Here is a 15,388-nt window from a genome sequence, read left to right as displayed (position 1 = left end):
CATCAGGTTTAAAATTGAATACGCCAAAGACGCGCCTTGTCAAAAATCAACAGTGACGCCCAGATATAAAAGATCGAAAGTGAAAAAAGTACAAAGTTGTACAGCACTGAAGATCAAAAGTTGAAAAGGTTTCGCCAAATACGGCATTGTTTTTATGCCCGGGATAAGAACATTCTTATTATATAGATCAATTCATGCTATTGCAAACAGTAAATTTTATCAAATGTATATGAAAGAGTTAACATAAAGAAACTGAGGTATTAATGTAATACACACAGAATCGAACTATAATATAACAATGGCCATATTCCTGACTTGGTACAGGGCATTTTCAACAATGCAACATAAAACAAACAAAAAACAAACATTGGGGTTTTAAAGTGATTTTTGTTGTTTCGAAGATAATAAAAAAAAGTTAAACGGTATCACATTGCTGTGCACAAATAAATAGGTTGTATGTTTGTCTTTCCGGAAGAAATCTTTCATTCTAAGTGATTTTCTGACTTAGTGTTCTGTTTAGTTTTTCTCGTCACTATTACTGCGATCTATAAAAGATCATCGTACCAAGTCATTCGATGTGACAATTATAGACATATTTTAATTAAAAAAAAACTTAAACATTGTTTATGTACTTATCTTATACAATTTACTTATGTAACATATTTCTGATGGATTGATGTCTCATTGACAACCATATTAATTTATTTTAAATTTTACATTCATAGTGTTAAATTGAATTCTCTGTACACCGAAAAATATTTTAATTTTTAATTTTATTGTTGAAGCATATGTAGACTTGCTCATTACCTTCGTCACTTGCGTCTTACAGCTTCAAAATACGTTCTTTAATAAATATTTCTTGATGCAACATAGGTATTTAATTACCAAAAAAAAAATTTAACTTTTGCATAATAAATGTGATTTGTAGTTGGTATGCAAACTTTTTTTTTAATTTTTATTTTTTTTATAACGAATACATTAATTCATCATATAATTATAACTAATACATTGTTAATGTATGTACTTTTATTATACTTTATGCAAATTTCTTATATCATCCTTTCATCTCAGTTGACATGCGCCATTTGTTATTTTTCACTAACCTTTCATAATCCGCATGCACTTTTAGCAACAAGTAATAAAATTAGAAATGAGTGCTTATGTCTAAAATTAACCCCCGCCTAAACCCGAAGATTTTCGACTCGGAACAATTAACACCCTTTACGGTATTTACCGATTCTTAAATCTACATCATTTTCGTCGTTTTGTAGTTGTTATTAGTAAACTATCTCAAGTTATGATTTTTTTACTTTTCATTATAATTTTCCTTCAAATAACATAGTGCACACTGGAATTATAAGGCACTTAGTATAATAAAACAAAACATACTGTCCTGGAATGAAGGTGTTAGCGATATTAACGTATTCGATGTAAAAATCTTCTCCCGTACCGTCGTCTTGTGAAATATGTTTTGCCCTCGTGTGTTAATCTTCACTAAAACCTTCACCCAAGGACAGTATGTTAATAATAGCGAATACATTGTTAATGGATGCAAGAATAACGAATACGAATTTGTCATATCAATAGTGGAATGGAATGTTCCAGTTCTTACAATAGTAGTCGAGGGTGACTTAGATACAATAGAAGCTGTTAACAAAGTTCTGCAGCAAGATTTGCCTATACTGATTATAAAAGGTTCGGGAAAAGCAGCGGACTTTATTGCTGAATTCATTGAACAGTAAGATATTATATTTCGAAATATTTCAATAACACACAGAAAGAAATAAGCAGTATTGACTCTCATGTAAATGTTACAGTAACATTACTCTACATCGTACAACATTCATTCGAATACCACATTCAACACATAATAATAATGTTCTTTACATTGTTTTTTTAAATTGATCCGTAAACCGATATAGAAAGTTTGTCACACATTTCGAGTGTGATAATAATGATATTACTGAAAAAGGGTTAAGGTTCACATTAGGGGTTTATTTAAAGCGTTAATTCACTAAAATAATACAATATTTAAAGTTGCTCTTTAATCAAGATCTTTCTTTTTCTTGAATGAGTTTTTCAAAGAATTTATCAGCTGAATGAACCAAGAGAACAAACGTCGACTAAGTAATTATTTCGCCAGTGAATAGTTAAACACAAAACTCATCAAGATTTTCTACTTTAGGATGGAATGACCTTATTTTTGTCCATCTGATGAGTTAAGCCTTTTTCAACTGATTTTTATAGTTCGTTCTCATGTTGTACTGTTATACCACTGTCCCAGGTTAGGGGACGATTGGGATCCCGCTAACATGTTAAACCCGCCACATTATTTATGTATGTGCCTGTCCCAAGTCAGGATCCTGTAATTCAGTAGTTGTCGTTTGTTTATGTGTTACATATTTGTTTTTCGTTCATTTTATTTATACAAATAAGGCCGTTAGTTTTTGTCGTTTGAATTGTTTTTCATTGATTTATCGGGCCTTTTATAGCTGACTATGTGGTATAGGCTTTGCTTATTGTTGAAGGCCGTACGATGACCTATAGTTGTCAATGTCTGTGTCATTTTGTTCTCTTGTGGACAGTTGTCTCGTGTGGAATCATACTACATCTTCCTTTTCATATTTGCTTTATTTTGCTAATCCATTCGGAACTTAGGGTTCTTAATGATCTTCAACTTCGTTCTGCTTCTTGCCTTTTCGTTACTTTTGATTCAACCGTCATTTTTGAGTCTTTTGAAGGCGTTTGACTTACACAATCGTATATCCTGGTATCTCTGATGAGTGTATTCACCTACTTTTTATGTGTCTTTTGAGGGACGGTTGTGCTCGAAATTAATTCTAAGCAGGTACCTTTCAAATAGTCTAAATTTGTGTATAATATCGCCATCTTAATTCACCTTATCACTAATACCGGCTGACCCGGCCGCTTAAACTTTTGACGCATACAGCAATCACTTTTTCGTTGTGGCGTCAGATATTTTGTTTTATGACGACAACATTTTCCGGGAACCTTGGTGATATCCAGTTATGACGGACAAATAGCGGTAAGGTGTATTGATCTTATTGCCGTTTTTTTTGTGAGAAGTGAATACTTCTAAATAATTCTGGAAATATTTAATACTTTGAATAATAAAGGCAACAGTAGTATACAGCTGTTCAAAACTCGTAAATCCATGGACAAAAAAACAAAATCTTGGTGACAAACTTAAACTGAGGGAAACGCATCAAATATAAGAGGAGAACAACTACACAACATTAAAATGTAACACATACAGAAATGGACTAAGCATTAGACGAAATCCGATGAGAATAACAAATATAAACATATTCTATTTGAGGGCCAATTTGTTTCAAATCGTACCTAATCTTTACACAAAGATTAACAAATTAAAGTGTTCTTTCAGTGATACCATTAAGATATCTGAATATATCAAGGACAAAACACCACTGTTATTTGGTATTTCTTCTCACGACCTTATGAACAGAGAATTTGTCGGTAAAGATTCTGGTTCACAAAAGCATCAACGAAATGACCTTCAATCAAATATGAAAGCAATTAAACAGAACAAATGCTTGGTAAGTTGTAAATAGATAAATGAAGCTAAAAGACATCAAATACAAATGGTGATAGAAGTTTATTAAACTTTATGGTCAAAGATAAACATTACTGGATGATGCGTCATCATAAGAAAATTGCACTGGCCATATAGCTATTCGTGTGCTTTGGTTATGTTGTTTTGCAAGACTGTTATTTTATTTTCATGACTTTCAATACGATATAGGTTAATCTTTTTGTTGTTGTTATATGTCTTTTATTAGTGTTGTTACACATTTATGGTGACTTCAGTGTTTCTATATGCTTTTTGATGTATTAAGATATTTAAAATGAAGTCGAAGTGATTGTGCTCAGGAAGAGGGATTGTATCATCTCAATTCATTTAGTTATGTTGTAAGTTTGTTTAACAGCCACTTTTGAGTGTAAATCCAGACGCATATACATGTTTGACATATATACAATATAAGGTCAATATCAGAAAATATTAACGTTTTCGTATGAGGCTGAGAAACTGGGGAAAGTTTTGCGCTGAATACAAAAAAGTTAATATTTCTATCATTACATTGACCTAATATAGTTGTTAAACTGTAACTTGAATTGATACATTGATATCATTTTAAATTGAAATATAAATTAGTCTAACTTATTTTCATCCCTTAATTAACCCCTGATTGTGGAGAAAAGAGAGCAATGATGCAATTGACATTGCACAAAATATAGCTGTGTTAATATATTTCGGAAATAAACACAACTAGTTGCAGTATTGTATCCTTGCTCGGGTAGTTCTGTATACGTACAAACTGTAGAAATCACACCTGTGTTCAATTTATCATAACAGATAACTATTCTTGATATCCACAAACAAAAATAACCGAAAGAGTTTACTGACGCAGTTACAAAAGCGATCATTAGCGGGTGGTCCCGGAACAAACCAAACGAAGACGAAGAAGAACCGATTTATGGCAACATAGTTAACCAAACTAAACGAGGTAAAGTATTTAGATTTTTTGTTATATCCTTGATTTATTCAATTTGCATCAAGCTGTCCCTCTGCTCCATCTATTCTGTTTTGTTGTACATATCTCAAACTTTTTCACGATCAGGTTTCAGTATTAGAGAAATAGAACGAACATAGATCGTGTCAAACGTAGATTTTGCTGAAATGCACCAACACAGTTCAAAATTCAAAAAGACTAAACGCAATAATAATTGTTCTGGAAAATCAGTTGGTCCAAATAATACATGTAAATATAAGATATAACTTATCTTCACTTCTCTATCATCTTCGACCATTACAAAAATATGTCATACTTATAATATTTTACCAGGAAATTTGATTATTTTGGATTCAATAAGGAATCTGTACGGCAAACTACACAGTAATTGCTACGAAATTCAAGACATTGGTAGTGGAAATAACAATATGAAGCCGCAAATATATTGTGCACATCGTAGGCAAGTTGAATATAGAATTTAACTATTTTTGTAAGGTTGAAATGCCATTCATTTTGAATAAAAGTCTTGATTACATACATATTTTACAGCACAAAGCTATTACAGTACTTCTATCGATGACAAGCAATTTTCGTCACCAACAGCCGTATCTATCAATGCTATTAGCGGGACATTACGAGCTGATAATCGGAAATTTATGAATTCGTATAAGGAAATACTGACGCCATCCTCTTTACCACTGTATTATTACATTGCATATCAGTTTATACAAGAAATGCAAGCAGAGAAAAAGGTTAAAATAGAGGTATAATTTTCATATGTATTTCGATATTATATTCAAATTACATTTATCTTCAAAATCATTTTAATGCGTTAATCAACGAAGAATTACCATAACCTTTAAAAGTCGGATTTTTAAATCAAAATTAAAATAAAATTTGCTTTTGCGAGTATTTTACAATTATTTTTCTCAATACTTTTAATCATCGTCTAATTACCTGGCTAGACAAAAAAAACGTTGCATGTAAAATGGATTCGAAATTGCTAAGAATATGATATGTTGTGTGCCACGAGTGGTATATACTCTAGCTTCTCTGCCGGTGCACCTGCAATCGCCTCCTGGTTTTAGGTGGGTTCGTGTTACTAAGTTTTTATTTTTTAATGATTTATTTTTGAAAAAGTTGCTTGTGTTTTGTTCTTTTTTGTATTTGCCATGGCGATGTCGTTTAAAATGTCTCTTTGTTAACTTTTTTTACCGATTAAGAATAGACAAAAAAATAGGGTTATAATAATTGGAACATATCTGGGGTCATCTGAGACGCATTTCCCCATAACGATTTATCCACTCGCGATGTCGGATGTATAATTTTCGAAGCGATAAATTCAACTTGATCATTTGGAAACTTAACGTCATATAACTCTATATCCAGAAAATAACGACAGGAAACGCAACCTCTGGAATATCGTACGTATCAACTGGAAGATCAACTCCGTAATCAAGCAGATACTCTAGACAGATACATTCGTGGATATTGACCCGGAACTTAAAAATATAACAGTATTTTTAATGATATTAATTAAACATGATATTTTGCAATAAACATAGTTTCGGGGAAAATGATTTATCTGTGACCGATATCATAGAGGTGCTTTTAATAACGTAATTTCCAATTGCATTAAGAAAAATAAAGGCCTTTCTTTTTTATTAGAACTTTAATATGCTGTTAAAAGAAGCCATTGTAGCTGACAGAGATGAATATGTGTCGGTACTTTTAGAAGAAGAAGGTGTCCATTTTGATGATAAATACTTTCCAGATATTTATAAGGTACATTATCAGATATCAAATCGTTTTATTCTTACTGTTGTATGTTTAACAGATGCATTTTCAGGATTAATAAAGGAGTTATTTTGTTGCGTTTGTTTTATTTGTAGAGACACATCTTTTATATTTTACCACAGGAAGTAAAAAAATGCTTACGATTCAATCCATAATCAAATTACGGTCTACAAAACATTCAGTTTAGGTTATATTTAAGGCATGTATGTCTCCATACCTGTGTAAATGTTAACTAACTTAAGCCATTCATAAAATTGAATAGATTTTCATTACATTAAAGCACTAACTCAGTCATTCTTCACCATGTTTTTTTTCAATTTCAGGAAACAATTCAATCTCAAAGAAAAGCAAAGACAGCCCTTAAAAATGTTTTTAAGGTAACATAACATTGAAGGGTAGTTATTGTAAACATATAAATTAAAAATTAGATGTTACGCGTCTTCTGATTGGCTGACGTTATTTTGTTATCAGCCCATAGACATAATTTATTCATGTGACCGTGACGTCATCAACGTTTGTTCATGGTTTTCTACGGTTTAAAATGGAATTTAGAATTCAATTATAACAAATGACTATAATATTTTTTTCTGTCTATTGGAAATAACATAAAAGATGTGGTGCACACTGTTAAATAACCCGCTTCGGGCGTTTTTCAGTGTGCACCAAATTGTTTATGGTATTTCTTTATGGACAGAAAAAATATAACAGTCATTCCTTAAATAGATGGTAAAACGTATTGTTCCGAATTATTTTTTCCATATTGCACAAATGTACATACTTAAAGAATATGATAAAGCGCATTTCATGGTAAATGTGACATGGTCCTTTTGATATACTAAAAACAATCATCCAAATAAATATGTATAGTACGGGAAATGTATACCAGTTTGAAGCTCTATTACAAAAATGGAAACAAACGATAGTCACAGTCTGATAAGGTCTATTTTGCATCAACTATATTTGAATGTTAGTTACTTAATAATTTTTTACTTCATCAACAGAGAACGTTAGTAATAATTTCAATACTGCCATGACTAAAACAAGTATTATATTATAATACGTGTGTTAGTTATATTATTTTTGAAAAAGGAGAGACAACACGGGAAAGCCGATGATGATGGTTATATCCAATATATATGCAGCTGTTGAATAAAAAAAACATCAAGACGGGCATCATAATAAACTAAACCTAAGCATAGGACTTGTTAGACAACCGCATACGGTGAATTCATTATCATTCGTTACAAATCTTTTTTTGCGGATTTCGTCTGAACATGGGAACCACTAATTTGAATATTCAACGAATTACAATTACTGTCAAGGAATATGTGTAGTCTTTTGCAAACTTCTATATTCTATATCCACCAAAATGCTTGCTTTCCTCAATCGGTAAAAATGTGTAATTACCGAAAATAAATGAATCTGCAGTAATACAATTGTGAATGGCGATGAAAGATGTTTGATATTTTCTCAAGTATTTAAGAAAGAAAAAAAGACAAGAAATTAAATCAAATCGAAAGATGTTCCACAGTCCATTTTCTGTTGGTCTGATAAATTTGAAGAGTATACGTTGTCTGGATCATTTGGACGCCTCAATTATGTAGTTTGTCAACGAATGCATGAAATATTATATAACATACCTTGTTTAACACTTGTAAACATTTCTAAATCAAATATTTGTTTTTAAGTGGGGTTCCTCGCCAGTTATTAAGCAGTTTAAGGAGTTATGCTTTCACACGAAAGATAAACAGGACAAACAGGTTGATCAACTCACACCGACTGAAGTGTGTATGATCGCAGGTCGACAGATCTGTCAGTCTTTGTTAGAGTATCCTAGATGTAAGTGTGTATGATGGCAGGTCGACAGATTTGTCAGGCTTTGTTAGGGTATCCTAGAGGTAAGTGTGTATGATGGCAGGTCGACAGATTTGTCAGTCTTTGTTAGGGTATCCTAGAGGTAAGTATGTATGATCGCAGGTCGACAGAATTATCAGGCTTTGTTGGAGTATCCTAAAGGTAAGTGTGTCGACAGATTTGTCAGGCTTTGTTAGGGTATCCTAGAGGTAAGTGTGTATGATAGCAGGTCGACAGATTTGTCAGTCTTTGTTAGTGTATCATAGAGGTAAGTGTGTATGATCGCAGGTCGACAGATTTGTCAGTCTTTGTTAGGGGATCCTAGATGTAAGTGTGTATGATCGCAGGTCGACAGATCTATCAGCATTTGTTAGGGTATCCTAGAGGTAAGTATGTATGATGGCAGGTCGACAGATTTGTCAGTCTTTGTAAGGGTATCCTAGAGATAAGTATGTATGATCGCAGGTCGACAGATTTGCCAGGCTTTGTTGGGGTATCCTAGAGATAAGTATGTATGATCGCAGGTCGACAGATTTGCCAGGCTTTGTTGGGGTATCCTAGAGGTAAGTGTGTATGATGGCAGGTCGACAGATTTGTCAGGCTTTGATGGGGTATCCTAGAGGTAAGTGTGTATGATGGCAGGTCGACAGATATGTCAGGCTTTGTTAGGGTATCCTAGGGGTTAGTGTGTATGATCGCAGGTCGACAGATTTGCCAGGCTTTGTTGGGGTATCCTAGAGATAAGTATGTATGATCGCAGGTCGACAGAATTATCAGGCTTTTTTGGAGTATCCTAAAGTTAAGTATGTAAAATCGCAGGTAGACAGATTTGCCAGGCTTTGTTGGGGTATCCTAGAAAAAAGTATTTATGATCGCAGGTCGACAGAATTATCAGGCTTTGTTGGAGTATCCTAAAGGTAAGTGTGTCGACAGATTTGTCAGTCTTTGTTAGTGTATCATAGAGGTAAGTGTGTATGATCGCAGGTCGACAGATCTGTCAGTCTTTGTTAGGGGATCCTAGATGTAAGTGTGTATGATCGCAGGTCGACAGATCTATCAGCATTTGTTAGGGTATCCTAGAGGTAAGTATGTATGATGGCAGGTCGACAGATTTGTCAGTCTTTGTAAGGGTATCCTAGAGATAAGTATGTATGATCGCAGGTCGACAGATTTGCCAGGCTTTGTTGGGGTATCCTAGAGATAAGTATGTATGATCGCAGGTCGACAGATTTGCCAGGCTTTGTTGGGGTATCCTAGAGGTAAGTGTGTATGATGGCAGGTCGACAGATTTGTCAGGCTTTGTTGGGGTATCCTAGAGGTAAGTGTGTATGATGGCAGGTCGACAGATATGTCAGGCTTTGTTAGGGTATCCTAGGGGTTAGTGTGTATGATCGCAGGTCGACAGATTTGCCAGGCTTTGTTGGGGTATCCTAGAGATAAGTATGTATGATCGCAGGTCGACAGAATTATCAGGCTTTTTTGGAGTATCCTAAAGTTAAGTATGTAAAATCGCAGGTAGACAGATTTGCCAGGCTTTGTTGGGGTATCCTAGAAAAAAGTATTTATGATCGCAGGTCGACAGATTTGCCAGGCTTTGTTGGAGTATCCTAGAGATAAGTATGTATGATCGCAGGTCGGCAGATTTGCCAGGCTTTGTTGGGGTATCCTAGAGACAAGTATGTATGATCGCAGGTCGACAGATTTGCCAGGCTTTGTTGGGGTATCCTAAAGGTAAGTATGTATGATCGCAGGTCGACAGATTTGCCAGGCTTTGTTGGTGTATCCTAGAGATAAGTATGTATGATCGCAGGTTGACAGATTTATCAGCATTTGTTAGGGTATCCTAGGGGTTAGTCTGTATGATGGCAGGTCGACAGATTTGTCAGGCTTTGTTAGGGTATCCAATAGGAAAGTATGAATGATCGCAGGTCGACAGAATTATCAGGCTTTGTTGGAGTATCCTAAAGGTAAGTGTGTCGTCAGATTTGTCAGGCTTTGTTAGGGTATCCTAGAGGTAAGTGTGTATGATCGCAGGTCGATAGATTTGTCAGTCTTTGTTAGTGTATCCTAGAGGTAAGTGTGTATGATCGCATGTCGACAGATTTGTCAGTCTTTGTTAGTGTATCCTAGAGGTAAGTGTGTATGATCGCAGGTCGACAGATTTGCCAGGCTTGGTTGGGGTATCCTAGGGGTTAGTGTGTATGATGGCAGGTCGACAGATTTGTCAGGCTTTGTTAGTGTATCCTAGAGATAAGTATGTATGATCGCAGGTCGACAGATCTATCAGCATTTGTAAGGGTATCCTAGGGGTTAGCGTGTATGATCGCAGGTCGACAGAATTGTCAGCATTTGTTAGTGTATCCTAGAGGTAAGTATGTATGATCGCAGGTCGATAGATTTGTCAGTCTTTGTTAGGGTATCCTAGAGATAAGTATGTATGATGGCAGGTCGACAGATTTGTCAGCATTTGTTAGTGTATCCTAGAGGTAAGTGTGTATGATCGCAGGTCGACAGATTAATCAGGCTTTGTTAGTGTATCCTAGAGATAAGTATGTATGATCGCAGGTCGACAGATTTGTCAGGCTTTGTTAGGGTATCCTAGAGGGAAGTATGTATGATCGCAGGTCGACAGATTTGTCAGTCTTTGTTAGGGGATCCTAGAGGTAAGTATGTATGATCGCAGGTCGACAGATTTGTCAGGCTTTGTTAGGGTATCCTAGAGGGAAGCATGTATGATCGCAGGTCGACAGATTTGTCAGGCTTTGTTGGGGTATCCTAGAGGTAAGTATGTATGATCACAGGTCGACAGATTTGCCAGGCTTTGGTGGGGTATCCTAGAGATAAGTATGTATGATCGCAGGTCGACAGATTTGTCAGGCTTTGTTAGGGTATCCTAGGGGTAAGTATGTATGATCGCAGGTCGACAGATTTGTCAGCATTTGTTAGTGTATCCTAGAGGTAAGTATGTATGAGCGCAGGTCGACAGATCTATCAGCATGTGTTAGGGTATCCTAGGGGTTAGTGTGTATGATCGCAGGTCGACAGATTTGTCAGGCTTTGTTAGTGTATCCTAGAGGTAAGTGTGTATGATCGCAGGTCGACAGATTTGTCAGGCTTTGTTAGGGTATCCAATAGGAAAGTATGAATGATCGCAGGTCGACAGAATTATCAGGCTTTGTTGGAGTATCCTAAAGGTAAGTGTGTCGACAGATTAATCAGGCTTTGTTAGGGTATCCTAGATGTAAGTGTGTATGATCGCAGGTCTCCAGATTTGTCAGGCTTTGTTAGTGTATCCTAGAGGTAAGTGTGTATGATCGCAGGTCGACAGATTAATCAGGCTTTGTTAGTGTATCCTAGAGGTAAGTGTGTATGATCGCAGGTCGCCAGATTTGTCAGGCTTTGTTAGTGTATCCTAGAGGTAAGTGTGTATGATCGCAGGTCGACAGATTTATCAGGCTTTGTTAGGGTATCTAAGAGGTGAGTATCTCATGCAATTGTGATCTAGATCTTTAATTATTTAAAACGAGCCTATAAACAATTAATTAATGCATATACAAAACTAACAGGCTATTTAACGGAGTTTTTCAATTGAAAATGTTTCATCTTATGGTATCCGAATTATGAATACAAGCATTTGTATGCTTTGCGTAGCATTTTTATTCACGTTTTTGAACATTTTAGCCAGACCAAAACAAGATTCGCTTTTGTGACTGTCAATGCAGCAATGATTAGAGACTGACACAGACCTTTCAAATTTTCGAATTTTTTAATCAATTTTCTTTTCACTGATAGAAATTTCATTTTACTGTCAATATCTACAAAAATGTTTGCCTTGTATTTTTAGAGCGATCGACTAAGAAATTCGTTCATTACGGGACAGTTTCTTTTATAACAGGGGTAATCCCTAAAATCAAAAAAAAGATAAAAGGAAACATTTGAAAGCTTGATTGATGGTGGTAATTAATAACAGATGGTGTGATATTGAAGCTTAATTTAATAAACTTTGTGAAATTGACGGCTTATAACTGAGAGAAACGAAAAGCACTTTTGGTACATGGGTGTTGTGTATGTGTATACCTGTATGTAAAACGTCTGAGTAGTGTATCGGGATGTGAGAGATTGTTGAATTTTTCGAGAATGCTGTTTATAAAGGGGAACAAAAATGTAATAAACATGAAAACATATCCCCCCACTAATTAAAAAAAAAATCATCACAAGCATTATTTCGATAGATTAGAAAACAAATCTCCTGACGCGGTACAGGAATATTCTTAGTATTTAAAAATTAAGGCTTTTCGATGTTTGAATAATCTTTTCGATTCAAAGCTTTACTTTTTCAAATAAGTATTTTGACACTGAAAATTTGACAATCTTTGCAATCAATTTCTAAAAGTCTTGGTACAAAATGTAGATGTTGTGAAGGGACATGTGTAGTCTTATTTGAAAGATAGGTTGTATTTGTTTAAAATAGATAACTCTCTGAACAGACAGGAAAAATGTTCCCCATATCAAGATCTTCTGATATGGGCAATTTTTGTCAACAGACCAAAACTAGCCACCATATTCTGGATGAAATGCGAACAACCACTATGCAAGTATTAAATATTGAAAAATAAACAATATGATTAATTGAAAAGCTGGTAACTATTACGTTAAACATTTTAGAATGATATAATATCCTTGTTCATAACTTAATTTAATCTTTTATTGAAGTTCTCGCACTTAAAATTATATGTATATATATAAATATGTATATTGACGAGTCTAAATAGATAACAACGATCAAACCTATGATTGCGTTGGATAAAAACCGCAATTTTTATACGTGTGCATGTAAAACAAATTTCGTTGTAGAAGGGTCAAGCAACAAAGAACATTTTCCAAAAGACCAAAAAAGAGAAAAAGTATATTTAAACAAAACGCATTTGACCAGCAGGTTGAACAACTGATGTTCTTAAATCCTGCTGACTGCCCTTGGCGATTGTCAAATAAAATTGATCACGCGATGTAACAAAATGGATCTTAATATAAATATAATACTAAACAGAAAACGATAAACTTGTGGCCAAGATGTTATGCCACAAACACAAGGTGTCAATATTTTTTTACACCAAATCTAGATTTCGACAAAATATGTCTCTTCAGTGATGTTAGGGTTCGAAACGGTATTTGGAAGGCCATATAATGTACCGTCAATTTTAGATAGACTCTTGAATTTTAAGAGTCAATATAGGATGAACGGATCATATAAACCGGATGGAAAATATGATACAAATCCAAAAGAATATACAACAAAAGTATACAAGAGAATGGCAGCCAAAAATATAAACGAGTCTAAATTGAAAACTACGTTCAAACCTATGATTGCGTTGGATAAAGATATGTTTATTGTATATATATAGACATGGCCAAATGCAAGGGAAAAGTGACATAGGAAAACAATACACAATGAAGGAAAATAAAAGAAAAAAATTGACAAAAAGAAACGAAACGAAAAATACAACTACATGACGAAACACAAAAGGAATATATATTCGTTTTAATCCCCATTTTCTACATAAAGACATGCCTGTACCAAATCAGGAATATTCGTTTGATATGCGTGAGCTTTTCAGGTTGCCTGTTGATTAGGGATTTTCCGTTTTGTATTTCCTTATAGGTTTTTTTTGTGGTTTAACATTTTGAGATTTTTGTAGCTCTGACCCCATGACAAATGTCAAACAAACTTATTTAGTCGATTTTAGTCTCTGATGCATGATTTTTTACTATTAATTGGTTTTGGCTTTTAACTAGCTGTCAGTAACTGCGAGTACTCTCAAATCGTATTTTCTTGTTAATTCGACCTGTTGATACTGTTTATAATGCTTTTTTGTCATTTTTTATTTATATGGATCTTGTCTGTATACCAGCTTGGATTATTTGTAATATCTTCAATTTTTCCCTTATTCTTACAACATTTGTATAAACTTCAAGATTATAAAAAAAACGGTTTTTTTCTAAAGTGAACATTGATTGGTTAAATATTTCTCAGTGTGTTTGAATTTCTTTGTTAGCCTTTTGGTCATGAATGTTTGTCTCTAATATTTAATTAACTGTGCATTTGTATTCACATATCGCAGATCAAATTTTTCATTCATTGTGTAATCATACGTTTTTTGATTGAGTTAAGTCTGCCAATTGATATTTTATCGTATGTTTTTCTATGTTGTGATGTTATGCTATTGTTTCAGAAAAAGGGAGAAGGTTTGGGCCCATTAAAACGTTTAATCCCGCTGCAAATGTTTGCACCTGTCCTAAGTCAGGAATCTGATGTACAGTAGTTGTCGTTTGTTTATGTAATATATACGTGTTTCTCGTTTCTCGTTTTGTTTATATAGATTAGACCGTTGGTTTTCCCGTTTGAATGGTTTTACACTAGTAATTTTGGGGCCCTTTATAGCTTGTTGTTCGGTGTGAGCCAAGGCCCCGTGTTGAAGGCCGTACTTTAACCTATAATGGTTTAATTTTTACATTGTTATTTGGATGGAGAGTTGTCTCATTGGCACTCACACCACATCTTCCTATATCTAGTTATAGATGGTAGTACTTAACGTTGTTTTATCTTTCGCTAGTTGAAGCAATAGTTGAGCTTAAAGTGTCAAAACTTTGCATGTTATCAAAATATATTTTTCGTAAAAAAACCCTTTCCATGAGCTGTAAAGTGTACAGAATGTTGGTATGACACGGGTTATGTTCTTCTCATACATTTTATGATAGTATAATCTTAAACCCCTAACTGGAGGGATTGTGCCTGATATTCATATGATGTAGACACAATCTGAGCTGACATGTCAGTTAAATTGCTAGTAGTCTGTTGTTATTTATGTAGTATTGTCATTTTTTTTTATTTTCTTTTGTTGCATCTTTTGACATCGAACTCGGAATTCTCTTGAACTAAATTTTAATGTGCGAGGTATAGGGGAATGTTTGAGATCTCATAAACATGTTTAACCCCGCCGCAATTTCTGCCTGTCCCAAGTGAGTAGCCTCTGGCCTTTGTAAGTCTTGTATGATTTTTAATTTGAAGTTTCTTGTGTATAATTCTGAGCTTAGTATGACGTCCATTGTCATTGTACTAGTATACATATTTTTTTAAGAATTCAATCAGTAATTTAGTGGATGTCGTCTGTTTTTGTGTTTTGTAT

General features: G+C 34.4%; 1 protein-coding gene across 1 annotated transcript in view; it reads left to right on the top strand.

Annotated features, from left to right (window-relative positions):
* The first annotated feature begins 1,466 nt into the window (after positions 1-1,466).
* The window catches only part of LOC134714384 (transient receptor potential cation channel subfamily M member-like 2), a 28,724-nt gene continuing 14,802 nt past the window's right edge, over positions 1,467-15,388 (top strand). Inside the window, exons 1-7 of the mRNA XM_063575625.1 lie at positions 1,467-1,738; positions 3,407-3,585; positions 5,103-5,317; positions 6,222-6,338; positions 6,674-6,727; positions 8,039-8,189; positions 12,676-12,795. Coding sequence (XP_063431695.1) covers positions 1,467-1,738; positions 3,407-3,585; positions 5,103-5,317; positions 6,222-6,338; positions 6,674-6,727; positions 8,039-8,189; positions 12,676-12,795 — 1,108 coding nt within the window. The remainder of the gene's footprint in view (positions 1,739-3,406; positions 3,586-5,102; positions 5,318-6,221; positions 6,339-6,673; positions 6,728-8,038; positions 8,190-12,675; positions 12,796-15,388) is intronic.

Source organism: Mytilus trossulus, chromosome 4 (genome assembly GCF_036588685.1).
Source record: "Mytilus trossulus isolate FHL-02 chromosome 4, PNRI_Mtr1.1.1.hap1, whole genome shotgun sequence".
In the NCBI taxonomy this organism is placed as follows: Eukaryota; Metazoa; Mollusca; class Bivalvia; order Mytilida; family Mytilidae; genus Mytilus; species Mytilus trossulus.
This window is presented reverse-complemented; position numbering and strand designations above follow the sequence as displayed.